The following is a 21,793-nucleotide window of genomic DNA, read 5'->3' on the forward strand; positions in this document are numbered from 1 at the left end:
TGATCCTAGGTCCTGGCAGGGTTGTGCAGACTCGGGACAACGGAGCTTTGGAGGAATACGCAGATTTAAAGAGGAGTCTGTAATTTGCTTTCTAATGATCATGCTCTTTTCCTCAAAGAAGTTCATGAATTCATTACTGCTGAAGTGAGAGCCATCCTCTCTTGGGGAATGCTGCTTTTTAGTTAGCTTTGCGACAGTATCAAAAATACATTTCGGATTGTTCTTATTTTCCTCAATTAAGTTGGAAAAATAGTATGATCGAGCAGCAGTGAGGGCTCTTCGATAATGCACGGTAATGTCTTTCCAAGATAGTCGGAAGACTTCCAGTTTGGTGTGGCGCCATTTCCAATTGTCTGGAATCTTGCTTATGACAAATGTTTTTAGGGGTGCAACTGCATCTAGGGTATTGCGCAAGGTTAAATTGAGTTCCTCGGTTAGGTGGTTAACTGATTTTTGTCCTCTGACGCCCTTGGGTAGGCAGAGGGAGTCTGGAAGGGCATCAAGGAATCTTTGGGTTGTCAGAGTTTATAGCACGACTTTTAATGCTTCTTGGTTGGGGTCTGAGCAGATTATTTGTTGCGATTGCAAACGTAATAAAATGGTGGTCCGATAGTCCAGGATTATGAGGAAAAACATTAAGATCCACAACATTTATTCCATGGGACAAAACTAGGTCCAGAGTATGACTGTGGCAGTGAGTAGGTCCAGAAACATGTTGGACAAAACCCACTGAGTTGATGATGGCTCCAAAAGCCTTTTGGAGTGGGTCTGTGGACTTTTCCATGTGAATATTAAAGTCACCAAAAATTTGAATATTATCTGCGATGACTACAAGGTCTGATAGGAATTCAGGGAACTCAGTGAGGAACGCTGCATATGGCCCAGGAGGCCTGTAAACAGTAGCTATAAAAAGTGATTGAGTAGGCTGCATAGATTTCATGACTAGAAGCTCAAAAGACGAAAACGTTTTTTTTTTTTTGTAAATTTAAATTTGCTATCGTAAATGTTAGCAACACCTCCGCCTTTGCGGGATGCGCGGGGGATATGGTCACTAGTGTAACCAGGAGGTGAGGCCTCATTTAACACAGTAAATTCATCAGGCTTAAGCCATGTTTCAGTCAGGCCAATCACATCAAGATTATGATCAGTGATTAGTTAATTGACTATAACTGCCTTTGAAGTGAGGGATTTAACATTAAGTAGCCCTATTTTGAGATGTGAGGTATCACGATCTCTTTCAATAATGGCAGGGATGGAGGTCTTTATACTAGTGAGATTGCTAAGGCGAACACCGCCATCTTTAATTTTGCCCAACCTAGGCACAGACACGGTCTCAATGGGGATAGCTGAGCTGACTACACTGACTGTGCTAGTGGCAGCTGGCCAACTCTTACTTCATACACAAGGTCCCTTGGGGAGACCTGTCCAGTGGCACTGAATAGTATTTTTGAGTATGAAGAAAAAAAACAGAAGCTGCTGAGATTTATCTGCATTTTCCACACCGTGGGGTGTGTTTTTGACCAACTCAAAGCATGAGTAAACAACTCTCCATCACAAATGTATACAAGTAAGTCCAAAAGTTAAAAATGAAGATGCTTCAGCAGAAGCAGGACCTATTTTTTGGATACCAGACTAAGCAGCTGATGGACCAACAATTGTCAGCACAAAGGTCCAAGCAGCAACAGGACTTTGAAGTTCTATGACACTGTCATTACATACATTGACAAGTGGTTTGATTTCTCACCAGAAAATGTAATGGTGAAATTGAAACCGATCGGCCTCCTATGAGGAGTTCTCCTTCACTGACCTGGAGCAGGTGGTGGTTGCCCTCAAAATGACAGACAGTATGAACCAACTCTATGAAGAGTTTTGTGCTAGCTGGGAGGAAATACAGAAAGCCAGACAGGATACCACAAAATCCACCAGTGAGAAATGGGTGGCAGTTTTCCAAAACCTAGGGAAAGCCAACTTGATCAACATGTTTAGGATTGTCTCATTTGTCAGTGTGCCAGGCTCAAATGCCTTTATAGAGAGGATTTTCTCTGATGACCATTAAATGGTCAGATTGCAGCACAGAGGCTCTGTGACAGAGCTGATCAAAAATGAACTTCAAATATGTGAACTGTGACTTGTCATGTAAGGACATCTCTGGCTATGCAAAAGGACAGAGGACTGCTTGTATCAGTCAAGTGCAGCAAAAAAAATATCCATGGAAAAAGTAGACTTGGTGAGTGACTCATGCCCCTTTTCCATTTGAAATGTTTGTTTTTTGCTGTAAAGGTCCAAATTGTAATTTCTTTGATCATTTAATTTGAGGTTTATTCACATAAGTTTAAGTAGTACGTCTTTGTGCTGACTAGATGTTAATCTAACCTAGCCCAGATGCAGGGAAAGTGCTCATTAATCAACATTAATGAGAGGGCTGACAAACCAGCTTGTAATAACTGAAACAATGTACAGTGGAAAATGAGACACTACTGAGGGAAGAACAAAGAAACAATGTTTTAATACAAGCTGTTGAATCGGGTTATAAAGCAAAAAGATCTGGATATATCACATGACATTTAAGGAAAACTAAAATATCTAATTGAAGACTGTTTATATATTCTTCCTTTAGTCTCACATGACTAAATCACAGTAACTGTCTTACTGCCTGTCAAACCCATTTAGAATGCTGTATAGCCTGCCTGTAAGTGTAACAAGATCAACAGTATTCAGAACAGATTAAATACAGCACTCTATGCCTTATCAATACTGTAGGCACTATCAGCTCTGAAATATAACACATTCCATTGGCTGTCATTGACCAATAACTCATTGACCATAATGAATTAGATAAATACTTTAAATTACATACGGCAACAATTATACTTACACAATAGTATATTTTAAGATGTATTAATATAAAATACATTGAATGATTCTTCATAATAAGCATTTCTATTAAGTGCACATGGTAACATGGCCCTCTGATAAGCTAGGTGACATTTTGCCCATATTGATTAAACTTGAAATCCTCTACAAACCTTAAGGGTCAGGGGCTAGCTAGGGTGTAATGCCAAGTGATAGGAGTTTGAGGATTTGCAAGGGCATGCCAGAGTGCCAGAAGGAAAGGCAGGAGAGGAGTTACTGTATTTCTGTTGTAGCATTATACTACGAAGAAGGATGAGTGACTCAGCGGAAACTGCCTAAGGAATATAGTGAAAAGGAATGCTGTCCATCTACTCTGCTCACTATACAAGGGAGTGGATGGAGAGATGTGAATTTCTGTGTGCGTGCGCTTCTGAGCCAAGACACTCATTAGCTTCCACAGCAAGAGATCAATATGCTCTCATAATGTAAAATGACAGCCACCTCATATTCCAAGCACATTAAAATGATTTAGAAAAATACATAAAAACATTAAATTAATACAGTTATGACGTGTGTGTGAGCGTGGTGTAGCTGTAATAAGAGCTTTCACAGTGAGTTAGCATATTCTCTTTTGTGTAGGTGGTCTCTTTAGTGCTGTTCCCATAGACTTCCAGTCATTGTGATAACACTAGTTAGAGGTAGTTTTGCAAGCCAAATCTAACTTCCTTCATACTGGACATAAAAATGGTATCCACAAGTTCATCTGACTCTGGGGAAGTAGATAAAGGGCTTCATTGACAACATCCCAAACTATCCCTTTAAGTGATCAGGTTTGCCGGCTGAGAACCTTTTCTAATTTGCAATGACGACTCTGGCCAGGAAGTGAACCCAAAGCAAATTAATAGAGGTCGACCGATTATGATTTTTCAACGCCGATACCGATTATTGGAGGACCAAAAACGCCGATACCGATTAAAATCGGCCCATTTTTTTTGTTTCTTTGTAATAATGACAATTACAACACTGAATGAACACTGAACTAGTCTGGGATAGGGGGCAGTATTTTCACGGCCGGATAAAAAAAACGTACCCGATTTAAACTGGTTACTACTCTTGCCCAGAAATGAAAATATGCATATTATTAGTAGATTTGGATAGAAACCACTCTACAGTTTCTAAAACTGTTTGAATAGTGTCTTTGAGTATAACAGAACTCATATGGCAGGCAAAAACCTGAGAAGATTCCAAGCAGGAAGTGGCCTGTCTGCGAATTTGTAGTCCTTCTGTTGCTTCTCTATCGAAACTACAGTATTTGAGCTGTTTCGCGACACTTTCTAAGGCTTCCATTGGCTCTCTAAAGCCTTCAGAAACCGGATTGGAGACGTCTCCTGTCTCTGGGCAGATAACAGGAGCACAGTTTGTCAGTGGACTGCCTGGTGACAGAGAGATTGGAGATGCGCATTCACGAGACCTCGCCATTTTTTCTCTTCCTTTTTGAATGAATACAGCATTGTCCGGTTGGAATATTATTTCTATTTTACAAGAAAAATAGCATAAAAATTGATTTTAAACAGCATTTGACATGCTTCTAAGTACGGTAATGGAACATTTAATTTTTTTGTCTGGAAATGCGCTCGGTCACTACCCTTTGGATAGTGACCTGAACGCACAAACAAAATGGAGGTATGGATTATTTGGAACAAAAACAACATTTGTGGAAGTAGCAGTCCTGGGAGTGCATTCTGACAAAGAACAGCAACGGTAATACAATTTTTCTAATAGTAATTCTGAGTTTAGGGAGCCCCGAAGTTGGCGGGTGTCTGAATAGCTAGCCTTTGATGGCTGAGCTATGTACTCAGAATATTGCAAAATGTGCTTTCGCCGAAAAGCTATTTTAAAATCTGACATAGCGATTACATAAAGGAGTTCTGTATCTATAATTCTTAAAATAATTATGTATTTTGTCAATGTTTGAGTAATTTAGTAAATTCACCGGAAGTTTTGGGTGGGAATGCTAGTTCTGAACATCACATGCTAATGTAAAAAGCTGTTTTTTTTATACAAATATGAACTTGATTGAACAAAACATGCATGTATTGTATAACATAATGTCCTAGGAGTGTCATCTGATGAAGATCAAAGGTTAGTGCTGTATTTAGCTGTGTTTTGGGTTTTTGTGACATATATGCTTACTTTGAAAATGGCTGTGTGATTATTTTTGGCTGTGTACTCTAACATAATCTAATGTTTTGCTTTCGCTGTAAAGCTTTTTTGAAATCGGACAATGTGGTTGGATTAACAAGAGTCTTATCTTTCAAATGGTGCAAAATAGTCATATGGTTGAAAAATTGAAATTATTGCATTTGAGGTATTTGTATTTCGTGCCACGTTGTTCCATTGGATATTTGGTGAGGCGTTCCGCTGCAAAAGGTTAACTTAATACATCAATAAAATCAATTTAGCCTCAAATAAATAATGAAACATGTTCAATTTGGTTTAAATAATTCAAAAACAAAGTGTTGGAGAAGAAAGTAAGTGTCACAGACTTCGTAAGGATTGGACCAAGGCACAGCGGGTAAAGTGCTCATCTTCATAATTTATTTAAAGAAAACACTTAAACAAAATAAACAAACAACGAAAGGCTCCCAGGCTATACAGAAAATAACCACCCACAAAACACAAGTGAAACAAACCTCAACTTAACATGGCCTCCAATTAGAGACGACAACCAGCTGCCACTAATTGGAGGTCCTACCAAAAACCCAACAGAAATAGAAAACATAGAACCTAAACCAAAAACACCAAAACAAACACCCCCTGACCAAACTACAATGACAAATAACCCCTTACTGGTCAGGACGTGACAAAAAGTGCAATATGTGCCATGTAAAAAAGCTAACGTTAAGTTCCTTGCTCAGAACATGAGAACATATGAAAGCTGGTGGTTCCTTTGAACATGAGTCTTCAATATTCCCAGGTAAGACGTTTTAGGTTGTAGTTATTATAGGACTATCTCTCTATACCATTTGTATTTCATATATCTTTTGACTATTGGATGTTCTTATAGGCACTTTAGTATTGCTAGTGTAACAGTATAGCCTCCGTCCCGCTCTTCGCTCCTACCTGGGCTCAAACCAGGAACACATCGACAACAGCCACCCTCGAAGCAGCGTTACCCATGCAGAGCAAGGGGAACAACCACTCCCAAGTCTCAGAGCGAGTGACGTTTGAAACGCTATTAGCGCGCACCCGCTAACTAGCTAGCCATTTCACATTGGTTACACCAGCCTAATCTTGGGATTTCATAGGCTTGAAGTCATAAACAGCGCAATGCTTGAAGAATTGCGAAGAGCTGCTGGCAAAATGCACGAAGGTGCTGTTTGAATGAATGCTTACGAGCCTGCTGCTGCCTACCATCGCTCAGACAGACTGCTCTATCGAATCATAGACTTAATTATAACATAATAACACACAGAAATACAAGCCTTTGGTCATTAATATGGTAGAATCCGGAAACTATTTTGAAAACTAAATGTTCATTATTTCAGTGAAATACGGAACCGTTCCGTATTTTATCTAATGGGTGGCATCCCCAAGTCTGTTACAATTGCACAACCTTCAATGTCATAATTATGTACAATTCTGGCAAATTAATTACAGCCTTTAAAGAAAGGCATTGATGTTTGTGGTTAGGTACATTGGTGCAACGACAGGGCTTTTTTCGCAAATGCGCTTGTTAAATCCCCCATTTGTCGAAGTAGGCTGTGATTCGATGAGAAATTAACAGGCACCGCATCAATTATATGCAACGCAGGACACGTTAGATAAACTAGTAATATCAACCATGTGTAGTTAACTAGTGATTATGTTAAGATTGATCGTTTCTTATAAGATAAGTTTAATGCTAGCTAGCAACTTACCTTGGCTTCTTGCTGCCCTTGCATAACAGGTAGTCAGCCTGCCATGCAGGCTCCTTGTGTAGTGCAATGTAAGGCAGGTGGTTAGAGCGTTGGACTAGTAACGGGAAGGTTGCAAAACCGAATCCCCCCTGAACAAGGCAGTTAACCCCCGTTCCTAGGCCGTCATTGAAAATAAGAATGTTCTTAATCCGACTTGCCTAGTTAAAGTGTAAAAAAGTTATATTTTTTATTTATTTTTTAAATCGGTGGCCAAAAATACAGATTGTTATGAAAACGTGAATCGGCCCTAATTGAATCGGCCATTCCGATTAATCGGTCGACCTCTACAAATGAATTTCTCCCACATATTGTTCTCTCTCCCCCTCTATCCCTTCACCCCCTGGTCCCTTCTCACATGATCACTGTTGCCTACTGGTTCACAGCGGAGTAGTTGACAGGGTGGCTCTGGGGCTTCTCTGGGTCAGGAGAGGGTTCTCTAGTGCTCCCATTCACCCGATGTCCAACAAACATGCACACTCTAGAAAATACAGAAATACTCCACTCAGATACATAATGAAATACTGAGTTATTGAAAATACAGTATATCAATATACACAATTCTCCTCAACACATCAATAGAACATAAAAACGTCACCCAATCTTCTCAATTAAACGGCTTCAGACTTTCACCATTTCCTGAATGAACACGCCAATCCTGAGTTTCACAGTACATCCCCTCTAATGAGGATGCTTACCGGTATAAGTGGATCTTGTAGCGAATAAGGAGAACCAGGATGATGATGATGACAGCAGCTGATATTCCAAAGGTAAGCACAAATGTTATCCCTGGTACACACCAACCACCAAAACATATATTGTGCTCTGTTGAAGAGGAAAGGAGGGCAGATCAGCATCAAACGAAGACATTTTAGTTCTCTAATCTTATGCATTGTTCTTTAACAGTACATTTTGGAATATCAAGTCTTGTAATATTATAGTATGGAAGGTGTTAAATAAACCCATTTATAATTAGTGTTACTACAATATTTAGTTTATTTAGCACTGGTAGTTAACTAAGTGCTGCCATTGTAATAAAGACCCACTCATTCCAGGCCTATCAAAAAGTTTAACAGGCGTGTCTAATCCTGAATGCTGATTGGTTAAACAGCATTCCATCTGGTGTCTATTCCACAAGTTACCACCGGCTAAATCTATGACCTTAAAATACCTATTTACTCTGATCTGACTGCAATCCACGGTCATCAGCCCAGCCAAGCAATTTATAAACTTGAACCCCCACTATAGTGCATCTAGACATTCTCATTTCTTTCAGAGTAACATTTAGTTTAACAGTAGAGGTTTGTATAAACCTTGCTGTCAGTCTCTGACATTTGCAACATTGTTTCACTTTCGATCGCCAGCTGTACCATAGTAATGAACGTGTCGGGACGAGAGACAGGCAAGTAACATTTCTCAACCAGTTAATCATGAATCGGCTGAAAAATACTTTGTATACAGTATATCAAATTAATGTAAATTGAAAAAGGTCAAAGAAACTAAATGCAGCTAGCTTCCAGACTTTCCAGCTACAGTCTGAAGTGATTGTTAGCTGTGTTGATGGCTAGCTCCTCTGAACAGTGTCCTGACGAGTGAGCACATTTTCTATTCCATTAGCTCATTGTTATAGATGTATCCAAATAAATATAACTAGAAGACAGCTTAAAAAAAATTCAAATGCAGCTACTTTGCTGTTATTCTGGCTGTACTTTTTGATGTGACTAAGTTAACCGTACTGTAGTTGGCTAGCTAGCAAGCATGGGATAAAAACGTTGCCAGCCAGTATGGCAATGGAACATTTAGAAAGAACGACTGGGTCACATCCATAGAAACAGAACAAAAAGACTGAACAACTTGGTTGCATCTCTGGCAGCTGAACCGATAGAACGAACAACCACTCGGCTTGGGTAGTGTTACGGCTTGGTAGTTGTGGAGGAGGAATGAGGCGCAGGAAGCAGCGAACACAGGGTAGTGGTGTTTTTAATATACACTCACACAAAAACAAATGTTCCCACACACAGGGGAGAAAGTACATACGGCGTCAAAACAACGTCGACACGAACATAAACCGTCTGTCAAATAAACAATCATTAATCCCGCACGAACAGGAGCGGGCCAGCTAAACTAAATAGCCCCTCTAATGGCTAATTGACCACAGGTGTCACAAAATAAAAAAAGGGAAAAGCAAAAGGGAATCGGTGGCAGCTAGTAGGCCGGTGACGACGACCGCCGAGCGCCACCCGAGCAGGAGGGGGCGCCACCGTCGGTGGGAATCGTGACAGTACCCCCCTTCTGACGCGCGGCTCCCGCAGCACGCCGACACCGGCCTCGAGGTCGACCCGGAGGGCGAGGCGCAGGGCGATCCGGACGGAGGTGGTGGAACTCCCTCAACATAGATGGGTCCAGGACGTCCGCCGCCGGCACCCAGCACCTCTCCTCCGGGCCGTACCCCTCCCAGTCAACGAGGTACTGTAGGCCCCTCGCCCGGCGTCTCGAGTCCAGTATGGCCCGTATGCTGTACGCCGGGGACCCCCCGATGTCCAGAGGGGGCGGAGGGACCTCCGGCACCTCATCTTCGTGAAGGGGACCAGCTACCACCGGCCTGATGAGAGACACATGAAACGAAGGGTTAATACGGTAATAGGAAGGGAGTTGCAACCGATAACACACCTCGTTTATCCTCCTCAGGACTTTGAAGGGCCCCACACACTGCGGCCCCAGCTTCCTGCAGGGCACGCGGAGGGGCAGGTTCCGGGTCGAGAGCCAGACCCTGTCTCCCGGTGCGAACACGGGCGCCTCACTGCGGTGGCGGTCAGCACTCCTCTTCTGCCGCGCACTGGCCTCCTTTAGTGAGTCCTGTACGGCTCTCCAGGTCTCCTTGGAGTGCTGGACCCAGTCCTCCACCGCAGGAGCCTCGGTCTGACTCCGGTGCCATGGTGCCAGGACCGGCTGGTAACCTAACACACACTGAAAGGGTGATATGTTAGTAGAGGAGTGGCGAAGTGAGTTCTGGGCTAACTCAGCCCAGGGAATATACCTCGCCCACTCCCCTGGCCGGTCCTGGCAATACGACCTCAGGAACCTGCCCACCTCCTGGTTCACCCTCTCCGCCTGCCCATTGCTCTCGGGGTGATAACCGGAGGTCAAACTGACCGAGACCCCCAGCCGCTCCATAAACGCTTTCCAGACCCTGGATGTGAACTGGGAACCTCGATCAGAAACAATGTCCTCCAGCACCCCGTAGTGCCAGAAGACGTGGGTAAATAGGGCCTCCGCAGTCTGCAGGGCCGTAGGGAGACCGGGCAATGGGAGTAGACGGCAGGACTTAGAGAACCGATCCACAACCACCAGAATCGCCGTGTTCCCCTGAGAGGGGGGAAGATCTGTCAGGAAGTCGATGGACAGGTGCGACCATGGTCGTTGTGGAACGGGGAGGGGCTGTAACTTCCCTCTTGGTAGATGCCTAGGAGCCTTACTCTGGGCACACACCGAACAGGAAGAGACATAGGCCCTCACGTCCTTAGCTAAGGTGGGCCACCAGTACTTCCCCCTTAGACTCCGCACTGTCCTCGCCTCACCAGGATGACCCGCAGTGGGTAGCGTGTGCGCCCACCGAATCAAACGATCACGAACACCGAGCGGCACATACATGCACCCCAAGGGCACCTGCGCAGGCGCAGGTTCTAACACCAATGCCCACTCGATGTCCGCGTCCACCTCCCATACCACAGGGGCCACCAGCCTAGACGCTGGAATGATGGGAGTTGGATCGATGGGCCGGTCCTCCGTGTCATAGAGACGGGACAGCGCGTCGGCCCTAGTATTCAGGGAACCCGGTCTATAGGAGATGGTAAACCTAAACCGGGCGAAGAACATGGCCCACCTCGCCTGACGTGGATTCAGTCTCCTCGCTGCCCGGATGTACTCCAGGTTTCGGTGGTCGGTCCAGATGAGAAAGGGGTGTTTAGCCCCCTCAAGCCAGTGCCGCCACACCCTCAGAGCCTTAACCACTGCTAGCAACTCCCTGTCCCCCACATCGTAGTTACGCTCCGCCGAACTGAGCTTCTTCGAAAAGAAAGCGCAGGGGCGGAGTTTCAATGGCACACCCGAGCGCTGTGATAGCACGGCACCCACCCCAGCCTCGGACGCGTCCACCTCCACTACGAACGCTAAAGACGGGTCCGGGTGCGCCAACACGGGTGCGTCGGTGAACAGCGTCTTCAACTTCTTGAAGGCTCCGTCCGCCTCCGTCGACCATCGCAAACGCACCGGCCCCCCCTTCAGCAGTGAGGTAATGGGAGCCGCTACCTGGCCAAAACCCCGGATAAACCTCCGGTAGTAATTGGCAAAGCCTAAAAACCGCTGCACCTCCTTCACCGTGGTTGGAGTCGGCCAATTACGCACGGCCTTAACGCGGTCACACTCCATCACCACCCCCGTGGTGGAAATGCGATAACCCAGAAAGGAGACGGCTCGTTTGGAAAACTCACACTTCTCAGCCTTAACGTATAGGTCATGCTCCAGCAGTCTACCAAGCACCTTGCGCACCAGGGACACATGCGCGGAGCGGGTGGCGGAATATATCAGGATGTCATCGATATAGACTATCACGCCCTACCCGTGCAGGTCCCTGAGAATCTCGTCAACAAAGGATTGAAAGACGGCTGGAGCATTTTTCAACCCATACGGCATGACGAGGTACTCATAATGGCCTGATGTGGTACTAAAGGCGGTTTTCCACTCGTCTCCCTTCTTGATACGCACCAGATTATACGCGCTCCTGAGATCCAGTTTTGTGAAGAACTGTGCTCCGTGAAATGATTCCACCGCCGTAGCGATGAGAGGTAGTGGGTAACTAAACCCCACCGTAATAGCGTTTAGACCTCGGTAATCAATGCACGGACGCAGACCTCCCTCCTTTTTCTTCACAAAAAAGAAACTCGAGGAAGCGGGTGAGATGGAGGGCCGAATGTACCCCTGTCCCAGGGATTCCGTGACATATGTCTCCATAGCCGCAGTCTCCTCCTGTGACAAGGGGTACACGTGACTCCTGGGAAGCGCAGCGTCAACCTGGAGATCTATCGCACAATCCCCCTGTCGATGAGGTGGTAATTTAGTCGCCCTCTTTTTACAAAAGGCGATCGCCAAATCGGCGTATTCAGGGGGAATGCGCACGGTGGACACCTGGTCTGGACTCTCCACCGACGTGGCACCTATGGAAACTCCTAGACACCTACTTGAACACTCCGCTGACCACCCCTGGAGAACCCCCTGTTTCGACGAAATACGGGGATTGTGACCAGCCAGCCAGGGGACCCCCAGCACCACCGGAAACGCAGGCGAATCAATAAGGAAAAAACTAATGCGTTCCTTATGATTCCCCTGCGTTACCATGTCCAGTGGCACCGTAGACTCCCTGACTAACCCTGACCCTAATGGCCGGCTATCTAGGGAGTGCACAGGGAAAGGGGAATCTATCGGCACCCGCGGAATGCCCAGCTTAATGGCAAGTCCACGGTCCATAAAATTCCCAGCTGCGCCTGAATCGACTAGCGCCCTATGCTGGGAAGAGGGAAAAAAATTAGTAAACAAAACAGGTAAAAACACGTGACCAACAGGGGGTTCTGGGTGAATCTGGTGCTGACTCACCTGAGGTGACCGAGAAGTGTTCTGCCTGCCATCTCGACTCCCAGACTGGCTCCTCCTGCACCGGTCGGCCGTGTGTCCTCTCCGACCACAGCTGGTGCAGGAGGAGCCACCTCCTCCGGTGCCCCTTTGCACGGCCCCCCCCACCTCCATAGGGGTAGGGGCGGGGGTGCACAGGGGTGGAACGGGCAGGACCCTCTCCGAACGCCCGCGGGCAGCCAGCAAATTGTCCAGTCGTATGGACATATCTATGAGCTCGTCCAGGGACAGAGCTGTGTCCCGACAGGCCAGCTCCCTGCGGACGTCCGCCCGGAGACTGCAGCGGTAGTGGTCTATGAGGGCCCTGTCGTTCCACCCCGCCCCAGCAGCCAAGGTCCTGAACTCCAGGGCGAAGTCCTGGGCACTCCTCGTCTCCTGCCTGAGGTGGAACAGCCGTTCACCCGCCGCTCTTCCTTCCGGAGGGTGGTCGAACACGGCCCGAAAGCGGCGGGTGAACTCTGGGTAGTGGTCCCTCGCCGAGTCTGGACCGTTCCAGACCGCATTAGCTCACTCCAGAGCTCGGCCCGTCAGGCAGGAAACGAGGGCACTCACGCTCTCCTCACCCGTGGGAGCAGGTCTGACGGTGCCCAGGTACAGCTCAAGCTGGAGCAAAAATCCCTGGCACCCAGCCGCCGCCCCATCGTACTCCCTCTGAAGCGCCAAACGAAGCGCGCCAGAGCCAGACGTCATGGGGGGCGAAGATGGCTGTATCGGGGGAAGTGGAGGTGGAGAGAGGATACCACTTCTCTCCCATCGGTCCATCCTCTCCATCATCTGGTCCATTGCCGATCCGATGCGATGGAGGACTGTCGTGTGGTGGAGTACGCGTTCCTCCATCGAGGGCAGAGGAGTGGCCGCTGCTCCCGCTGATTCCATGCCTTTTATCTCGGTGCGGGATTCTGTTACGGCTTGGTAGTCGTGGAGGAGGAATGAGGCGCAGGAAGCAGCGAACACAGGGTAGTGGTGTTTTTAATATACACTCACACAAAAACAAATGTTCCCACACACAGGGGAGAAAGTACATACGGCGTCAAAACAACGTCGACACGAACATAAACCGTCTGTCAAATAAACAATCATTAATCCCGCACGAACAGGAGCGGGCCAGCTAAACTAAATAGCCCCTCTAATGGCTAATTGACCACAGGTGTCACAAAATAAAAAAAGGGAAAAGCAAAAGGGAATCGGTGGCAGCTAGTAGGCCGGTGACGACGACCGCCGAGCGCCACCCGAGCAGGAGGGGGCGCCACCGTCGGTGGGAATCGTGACAGGTAGCAACCCTAGATGTGTGTCAGGACCATCTTGTGGATAAAATAGTAAGTAATTATGACTGTCTCTGGCCTAACACCTATGCCAATATATCCTTCAAACACTGGCTTCATCACTATCAATATGCCTGCTATTACTGCTGCCAAGAGAATCAAAGCCTCTGAATCAAGCAGATATTAGATAGCAAAGGAATGTATTCAGTTACAGTATACAGTAGTAAAAGTGGCCGATTACTGGAGCCATAGCAACAATGCCAAGATATTTCCAGCTACTGTGAGTCATCACCTGGTTTAATGGGTTCCTGGTCAAATGGCTTCACAGTACAGTTACCTAAAAAAGTTCAAAGACAATGTTCAAGTTGGTGGACAAACCCAGCAAGCCTTGAGAATAGCACACACACTTACACATATGCCATGTAATTAAATGCAGTTGCAGGTTATTGGTGCAATTACATAGTTAATGTTCTTACTGTGTTGTAACATGAAATACACACCATGGTTTCAGTTAACCATTCTTAGAAAGACAAACAGTGCATTCAGAAAGTAGTCAGATCAATACTTTTTTACATTACAGCCTTATTCTGAAATTGTTTTCCCCCCTAAATCTAAAACACAAAAAAGCAAAAACAGATGTATACATTCTTGCAAACGTATAAAAATAAAAACTAATATCACATTTACATAAGTATTTACTCAGTACTTTGTTGAAGCACCTTTGGCAGCGATTACAGCCTCAAGTCTTCTTGGGTATGAAGCCTGTATTTGGGGAGTTTATCCCATTCTTCTCTGCAGATCCTCTCAAGCTCTGTCAGGTTGGATGAAGAGTGTCACTGCACAGCTATTTTAAGGTCTCTCCAGAGATGTTAAATTGGGTTCAAATCCAGGCTCTGGCTGGGCCACTGAAGGACATTGAGACTTGTCTCAAAGCCACTCCTGCGTTGCCTAGGCTGTGCGCTTAGGGTCATTGTCTTGTTGGAAGGTGAACCGTCGCCCCAGTCCGAGGTCCTGAGCAGATTTATCAAGGATCTCTCTGTACAGTTACTCGATCCTGACTAGTCTCCCAGTCCCTGCCACTAAAAAACATCCCTACAGCTTGATGCTGCCACCACTATGCTTCACCGTAGGGATGGTGCCAGGTTTCCTCCAGACATGACACTTAGCATTCAGGCCAAAGAGTTCAATATTGGTTTCATCCTTTAGGTGCCTTTTGGCAAATTCCAGTGGGCTGTCATGTGCCTTTTACTGAGGAGTGGCTTCCATCTGGCCACTCTACCATAAAGGCCTGATTGGTGGAGTTCTGCAGAGATGGTTGTTCTTCTGGAAGGTTCTCCCATCTCCACATCGGAATTCTAGAGCTCTGTCAGAGTGACCATCGGGTTTCTTGGTCACCTTCCCCTGATCGCTCAGTTTGGCCGGGTTGCCAGCTCTAGGAAGAGTCTTGGTGGTTCCAAACTTCTTCCATTTAAGAATGGAGGCCACTGTGTTCTTGGGGACCTACAATGCTGCAGACATTTTTTGGTACCCTTCCACAGATCTGTGTCTCGACAACCCTGTCTCGGAGCTTTACAGACAACCTTATAGACAGGTGTGCGTCTTTGCAAATGTTTGTGTTGTAGAAACATCAAGGATGATGTCCAATCAATTGAATTTACCACAGGTGGACTCCAATGAAGTTGTAGAAACATCAAGGATGATCAATGGAAACAGGATGCATCCGAGCTCAATTTCAAGTCTCATAGCAAAGGGTCTGAATACTTATGTAAATATGGTATCTTTATATTAATACATTTGCAAAAAATTCAAAAAACCTGTTTTCACTTTGTCATTATGGGGTATTGTGTGTAAATCGATGAGGAAAAACATTAATTTAATCAATTTTAGAACAAGGCTGTAGCATAACAAAACGTGGAAAAAGTCAAGGGGTCTGAATACTTTCCGAATGCACTGTAGGGGGGGACGTTATTCTGCTCAGACGTTGCCAACACCTGCCTGATCTTACAAGACATGGATAGGTACTTTATGTATCAGTTACCCACATATGTCTGGCAATCTGGTGCCCGTCTGCACAGTCGGACGTGGCAAGGAACCATTGGTTGATGCATGCAATGTCTGAGCAGGAGAACGAGACCCTAGGTCGAGTTCCTGCCCGGCTAGATGTGCATCAACTAATGGGTACACGCCACATTATTGACTGTGCTGTCTGGCATTAAATGGCTATATCATGTGGTTAGCTGATAGATAGGTTAAATACCTAGGCGTTATAAGTTCTGACATGCGTCAGCAATGTAATCGGGCAGGAACGCCACCTAGCTCACTAATCGTTATTTAACAATTCAACTGATATGAAATCATACTCACTAAGGCACTCTACTTCCCGATTTGAATTCTATAAGAAATGGAGAAAGAAGGTTTACAGATGGCAGAGAGAGGAAAGGATCAGTCTACTCTAGACATTCTGAACATGCCTGCGCATGTCTGCACATGTCTGCACTCGCCTTCTCCCCTAAAATAAATAATACCATCTGCTATGTTCTGTGCTCGTGACTGATAGCCAGTGTGAATTTGTGTATTCTGGCAAAAAATGGCAACTGTGCATTACCCAACTACACAGGTGTTGCATTGTGAGCTTGTCTTTATAAAGCACTTTAAGACCTAGTGACAGTACAGCATGTGTACACAAATGAAATCCATAATCATGATCTTTATTTTCATGTCCCAACACACAGTAACCATACAGTAACAGCAGGGTTGTAGTGGATAGTAAACATTCTACGCACCGTTTTATTATGTGTGCATTCCTCTAGGTACTTCAGCCTGTCCATGCAGCCTATGATGGTAATAGATTGACTGGTTTGAACCACAACACGATCTGTGTCAATGTCTTTGTCATAGGTGAGAACAGTGCCCTAAACAAAATAAAAACAGAAAATTGTTGCCACAACTTAACATAACTCACTGGTCACAGACCCTGGTCCAGGATAGCTACAGAAATGCAACTGATTCAACTAATTATCAAGACCTTGATTAGTTGAATCAGGTGTGTTAGTGCTGGGCTGGCACTAAAGCCTGTATATCCTGTAGTTCTCCAGGACTGGGGCTGGTCACCACTGCTGTGAAAGAATACAGTGACACATCTACCAGTTGCCTCATCAGGTCCAACATGAAAGTAGTACTGCACAGCATGTACTGGCGTGTCATTGAGACAATGTTGATCTCAGCTATACAGATGTAGCCTCGAAATAAGCAATTATATGGTCACTCACATTTGCATCCAACCACTGCCTTACACAGGTTGAGGGCGATCCTGGCAGGGGCTTTGAGAGTTGATAGGTCGTTGTACCGTTGACATGTACAGTGTTACAGGCAACGGTCTGGGCGCTGACACAGCTAACCAGCAGAGACACCACTGTGAAAGAAAGGGAACTTAGTCTTGACACAGCATGGATTGCAGAATCAGAGACAGACATAACATGCATGCTTCAAATATTACAGGAATGTTTAACATCTGTCCACAAACACCAGATGTATTGTTCTACAAACTGTCAAATTAAGAGGTGGGAAAACTGGTTTGAGCTGTTTCACAAATCAGTAAAACTATGACATTTTGGATATACTTCGCCATTGTTTTGCAAATGACGCATCACGCTAATAATACTGATAACACTGCATACGTGTATACACCCGCTGCATTAACATTCAGGCACGCCTCTCCTTCGAGGGGATTTAGACAGACAAACATTGACAAAATACATCAAGTGAATCATCCAAATCCTCCAAACTGCGATATCAGAACACGGTCCGTATTAATAAAGTCCGTATTAATACATTAGACAAAAAATGAAATAAAAAAACACTACATTTCAATATATATAACTATTACTTTAGCCTACTTGAGATAGGTAAGGTTACTTACAGAACACGCAAATCAATTTCATTGAAACCTTCCGTATGACACAGCTGATCCAACAACTAGAGCAGTTCAACATTCGGTGCGATCTAAATCTGAAAGTGAACAGAGAACACGTCTTGAGTTTGTTTCATACTGTGTGTGTGGGGGAGTCATTGTGTGTCATATGGAACCCCGTTTGGGTCTTAAAGCACGTGGTAAAAATGCGAACTTTAAAGCTACGTGTGTAATGTAAACAGGTGCGCAGGCGCTAAATTAATGCCTACACGAGTCAAATAAGCGCGTGCAAATGTGGCGATTCAACATGTACTAAATAAATGGCTGCAAGCGGTCCTGCACACGTCAAATTATGATAAATATACACCTACACACGCTAATTTAACGCGTTCTTTAATATGCTAATTTTCCTAGCTCCTTTCAACCAGATTTCACAGTTTGAAGGAACTTTCTTTTCTACTGCATTGCACGCAGAGTATGAACCTTTACAAGTTAACCGTTTTGTCTTTGAAATTTGTTGTTACTGAATAATAAAGTTTATCAGCTAGTTTACAGTGGAAGGATGGCTATACAATTCAGCTAACATTAATCTAGCACCAGGATAAGCAGTGCTTAGCATAAGCTAAATCAGATCAACTCAGCAAAAAAGAAACATCCTCTCACTGTCAACTGCATTTATTTTCAGCAAACTTAACATATGTTCATACAAATATTTAAACAACAAGATTCAACAACTGAGACAAACTGAACAAGTTCCACAGACCTGTGACTAACAAATTGTATAATGTGTCCCTGAACAAAAGGGGGGGGGGGAAGGGGTCAAAATCAAAAGTAACAGTCAGTATCTGGTGTGGCCACCAGCTGCATTAAGTACTGCAGTGCATCTCCTCCTCATGACTGCACCAGATTTGCCAGTTCTTGCTGTGAGATGTTACCCCACACTTCCACAAAGGCACCTGCAAGTTCCTGGACATTTCTTGGGGGGGGATGGCCCTAGCCCTCTGATCCAACAGGTTCCAGGCGTGCTCAATGGGATTGAGATCCGGGCTCTGCGCTGGCCATGGCAGAACACTGACATTCCTGTCTTGCAGGAAATCACACACATAACGAGCAGTATGGCTGGTGGCGTTGTCATGCTGGTGGGTCATGTCAGGATGAGTCTGCGGGAAGGGTACCACATGAGGGAGGAGGATGTCTTCCCTGTAACGCACAGCGTTGAGATTGCCTGCAATGACAAGCTCAGTCCGATGATGCTGTGACACACCGCCCCAGACCATGATGGACCCTCCACCTCGATCCCGCTCCAGAGTACAGGCCTCGGTGTAACGCTCATTCCTTCGACGATAAACGTGAATCCGACCATCACCCCTGGTGAGACAAAACCGTGACGTGTCAGTGAAGAGCACTTTTTGCCAGTCCTGTCCAGCGACGGTGGGTTGGTGCCCATAGGCGACATTGTCGCCGGTGATGTCTGGTGAGGACCTGCCTTACAATAGGCCTACAAGCCCTCAGTCCAGCCTCTCTCTCAGCCTATTGCAGACAGTCTTGAGCACTGATGGAGGAATTATGCATTCCTGGTGTAACGTCGGCAGTTGTTGCCATCCTGTACCTGTCCCGCAGGTGTGATGTTTGGATGTACCGGTCCTGTGCAGATGTTGTTACACGTGGTCTGCCACTGCGAGGACGATCAGTTGTAGGTCCTGTCTCCCTGTCTTAGGCATCTCACAGTACAGACATTGCAATTTATTTCCCTGGCCACATTTGCAGTCCTCATACCTCTTTGCAGCATGCTTAAGGCACGTTCACACAGAGGAGTAGGGACCCTAGGCATCTTTCTTTTGGTGTTTTTCAGAGTCAGTAGAAAGGCCTCTTTAATGTCCTACGTCTTCATAACTGTGACCTTAATTTCTTACCGGCTGTAAGCTGTTAGTGTGTTAACGACCATTCCACAGGTGCATGTTCATTAATTGTTTATGGTTCATTGAACAAGCATAGGTTTAAACACTGTTTCCCTTTACAATGAAGATCTGTGAAGTTATTTGGATTTTTACGAATTATCTTTGAAAGACAGGGTCCTGGAAAAGGGACGTTTCTTTTTTTGCGTGCTAATTTAGCCAACGTCGGTAGCCTCGAAAGCTGGCCATATTATCTCATATAGTTAGCCTCGGACTGCCCGGTCATACTGCTAGCCGCAGTGAACGGCGCCGTCTTGTGTTTTATTAAAAGCCCTGCTGAAAAAAACGTCAACTTTGACAGCCACGGAAACACATTGGACTATGTTAATACTATCAAGGTAAATTACATACTAGCAAGATTGTTGTTTGAATGCAGGGCCAGGCATACATAGATTAGACAAAGGAGATGCTCAGAATCCAGGTAGTTCGATTTTTGACTAAAGGTAAGCTGGACAATAGAACGAGTCCAAATTCACCCAAGGCTGAAAACGGCAATAGAAAGTTGGCTAAGCTGGAACACTAGCTCGAGCCCATAGCAAATTAATTGAATAGAATGTTCGCAGAGCCTATTATAACTGTAATTAGGCTAAATGGAATTCTAAGCATAAATGGCACAATTTATCCCTTTTCATTTTATCACTACAATTTGTTCTGACGAAACTGGAAAAAAACAACTTGTGTAGAAAGTAAACATATGCTCCTCTATGGTGTCAACTGCGCTTATGTCTGCATAAGGAGAACGTAGAAAAATTGCAACTAAGGACTATTTTTGGCCTAATGACATTGCGATACACTTCCCAGACTTACATAATTAGAAATGTTAAATTTGTTAACTGCGAGGGTTGCATGAGGTAATTTTTTCACAGGCTGTTGAAGAGGCAGTCTTGTTTTCTATTACTGTTATATGAGATATTAAGATGATTTCATAATGCATGTATACTAGAGTTGAGGTTAGCGCATCTGACTAGTGATTATTTGTCCGGGGTGCAATACCTGCTGTTTTTTATTCTCTCCCAAACCCAACAGGCCAAATACGATATTTTTATATAAATAACTGTAAAGTAATGAGTGACCATTTTAGAAAATCATGGGACGGTGTTTTATTGCATGCTATTTTATGTCAATCGGGGTTAGAAAAATGGTGACCATTACAGCTACATTGTGTTAAGTCAGGGTTAAAATAGGTTAGGTCTAAAATAGGTTATCCCTAGGGTTTTTAACAGTATGGGTTTATAGCCCACCCCTGTGGCCTTCTGTGGGTAATACATAGCTCATTCGTGACACTTGTTAGGCTCATAATCTGAGGTAGCAACTACGTCAGATCTACAAATCAATGAGCTAGACCTATCCATTTGGTTTGCAACTCAGTGAACCTGCGCAGCAGTCGCTAAATTTGATGCCTATGAACAAATATATTTCGAAGCATATCAAATTACCCAGCAGCCATTTAGAAACAAGTCATTAAAATAAGTTTATTTCTTAATTCAAAAATGTCTTCTGGCTGTTTTAAAATAAAAAACAAAATTGGCCACATCTTGAAAAAGAGGACAGGAATATATACTATGTTCAGGTTTACACCTTTTCTGAAAAAAGAAGGGTTAACTATGAACATAGTGTTTAACGTTTGATGGGTATGCGCCAGTCATTAGAACGCATTGGTCACAATAACATGTACCCATGTGAATAGTGAGCTTGCTCACAAAGTAGCCGTAACCTTGTTAAGAATAAATTACCCGAGATAAGCCTCCGAGTTCAAAGTGGGGAGGTCTGACGATGCTCAGTAGAACTAATGAGCTGGCAGGGTGATAAAATACAAAAATATGGCCTATTCTTTTGTAATTACTTCAAAATTACAGCAAGCAGCTGGGACATATTGTAATACAAAACTGGGCTCCACAGCAGATGCAATGAACATGTTTTTAATCAGAAAAAAAGCATTGTTAAAAAAAAAACCTGTCCAGCCAGTTAGCTACTAGCTTAGCCAGATACAGCCTGTGATTGAGGCCAAGCTAATTTTGCAGCTAAACTACTACAAATAGGGTGATAAGCCTTAGTTACTAAATGACAACCTGATTCATTCTCGAAGTGTCGACTCAATTGCTTATTTCAGAAAGTAGGCTTCACTTCCGAGTTACGTCTGTAGGCATTAGCTTGCGAGCTACCGTGATCTAG

General features: G+C 44.8%; 1 protein-coding gene across 3 annotated transcripts; it reads right to left on the bottom strand.

The window, feature by feature from the left end:
- Window positions 1-7,033: 7,033 nt before the first annotated feature.
- LOC115174454 (uncharacterized) lies at window positions 7,034-17,820 on the bottom strand. Of its 3 annotated transcripts, none has more exons than XM_029732987.1 (8): window positions 17,676-17,820; window positions 17,026-17,168; window positions 16,782-16,872; window positions 16,540-16,668; window positions 16,121-16,148; window positions 14,049-14,093; window positions 7,508-7,634; window positions 7,034-7,290 (listed from the first exon to the last, which is right to left on the bottom strand). In XM_029732987.1, the coding sequence occupies exons 2-8, from the start codon at window positions 17,031-17,033 to the stop codon at window positions 7,182-7,184; spliced, it is 537 nt and encodes a 178-aa protein (XP_029588847.1). In that variant the 5' UTR covers window positions 17,034-17,168; window positions 17,676-17,820; the 3' UTR covers window positions 7,034-7,181. The 3 variants fall into 3 exon arrangements, with proteins under 3 accessions (XP_029588847.1, XP_029588848.1, XP_029588846.1); XM_029732988.1 differs by having other exon boundaries at window positions 7,035-7,290; window positions 16,782-16,869; XM_029732986.1 differs by lacking the exon at window positions 16,782-16,872 and having other exon boundaries at window positions 7,041-7,290.
- Between the last annotated feature and the right edge of the window lie 3,973 nt (window positions 17,821-21,793).

Source organism: Salmo trutta, chromosome 35 (genome assembly GCF_901001165.1).
Source record: "Salmo trutta chromosome 35, fSalTru1.1, whole genome shotgun sequence".
Classification (NCBI taxonomy): Eukaryota; Metazoa; Chordata; class Actinopteri; order Salmoniformes; family Salmonidae; genus Salmo; species Salmo trutta.

Excerpts from the sequence above, each read along its gene's own strand:
- LOC115174454 (XM_029732986.1), bottom strand. The coding sequence starts at position 17,748 with ATGTTGAACTGCTCTAGTTGTTGGATCAGCTGTGTCATACGGAAGGTT. Across the intron at positions 16,669-17,025 it reads GGCAGTGGTTGGATGCAAAT|GGCACTGTTCTCACCTATGA; the intron begins GTGAGTGACCAT and ends TATTTTGTTTAG. Across the intron at positions 7,635-14,048 it reads CCAGGAACCCATTAAACCAG|AGCACAATATATGTTTTGGT; the intron begins GTGATGACTCAC and ends CCTCTTCAACAG.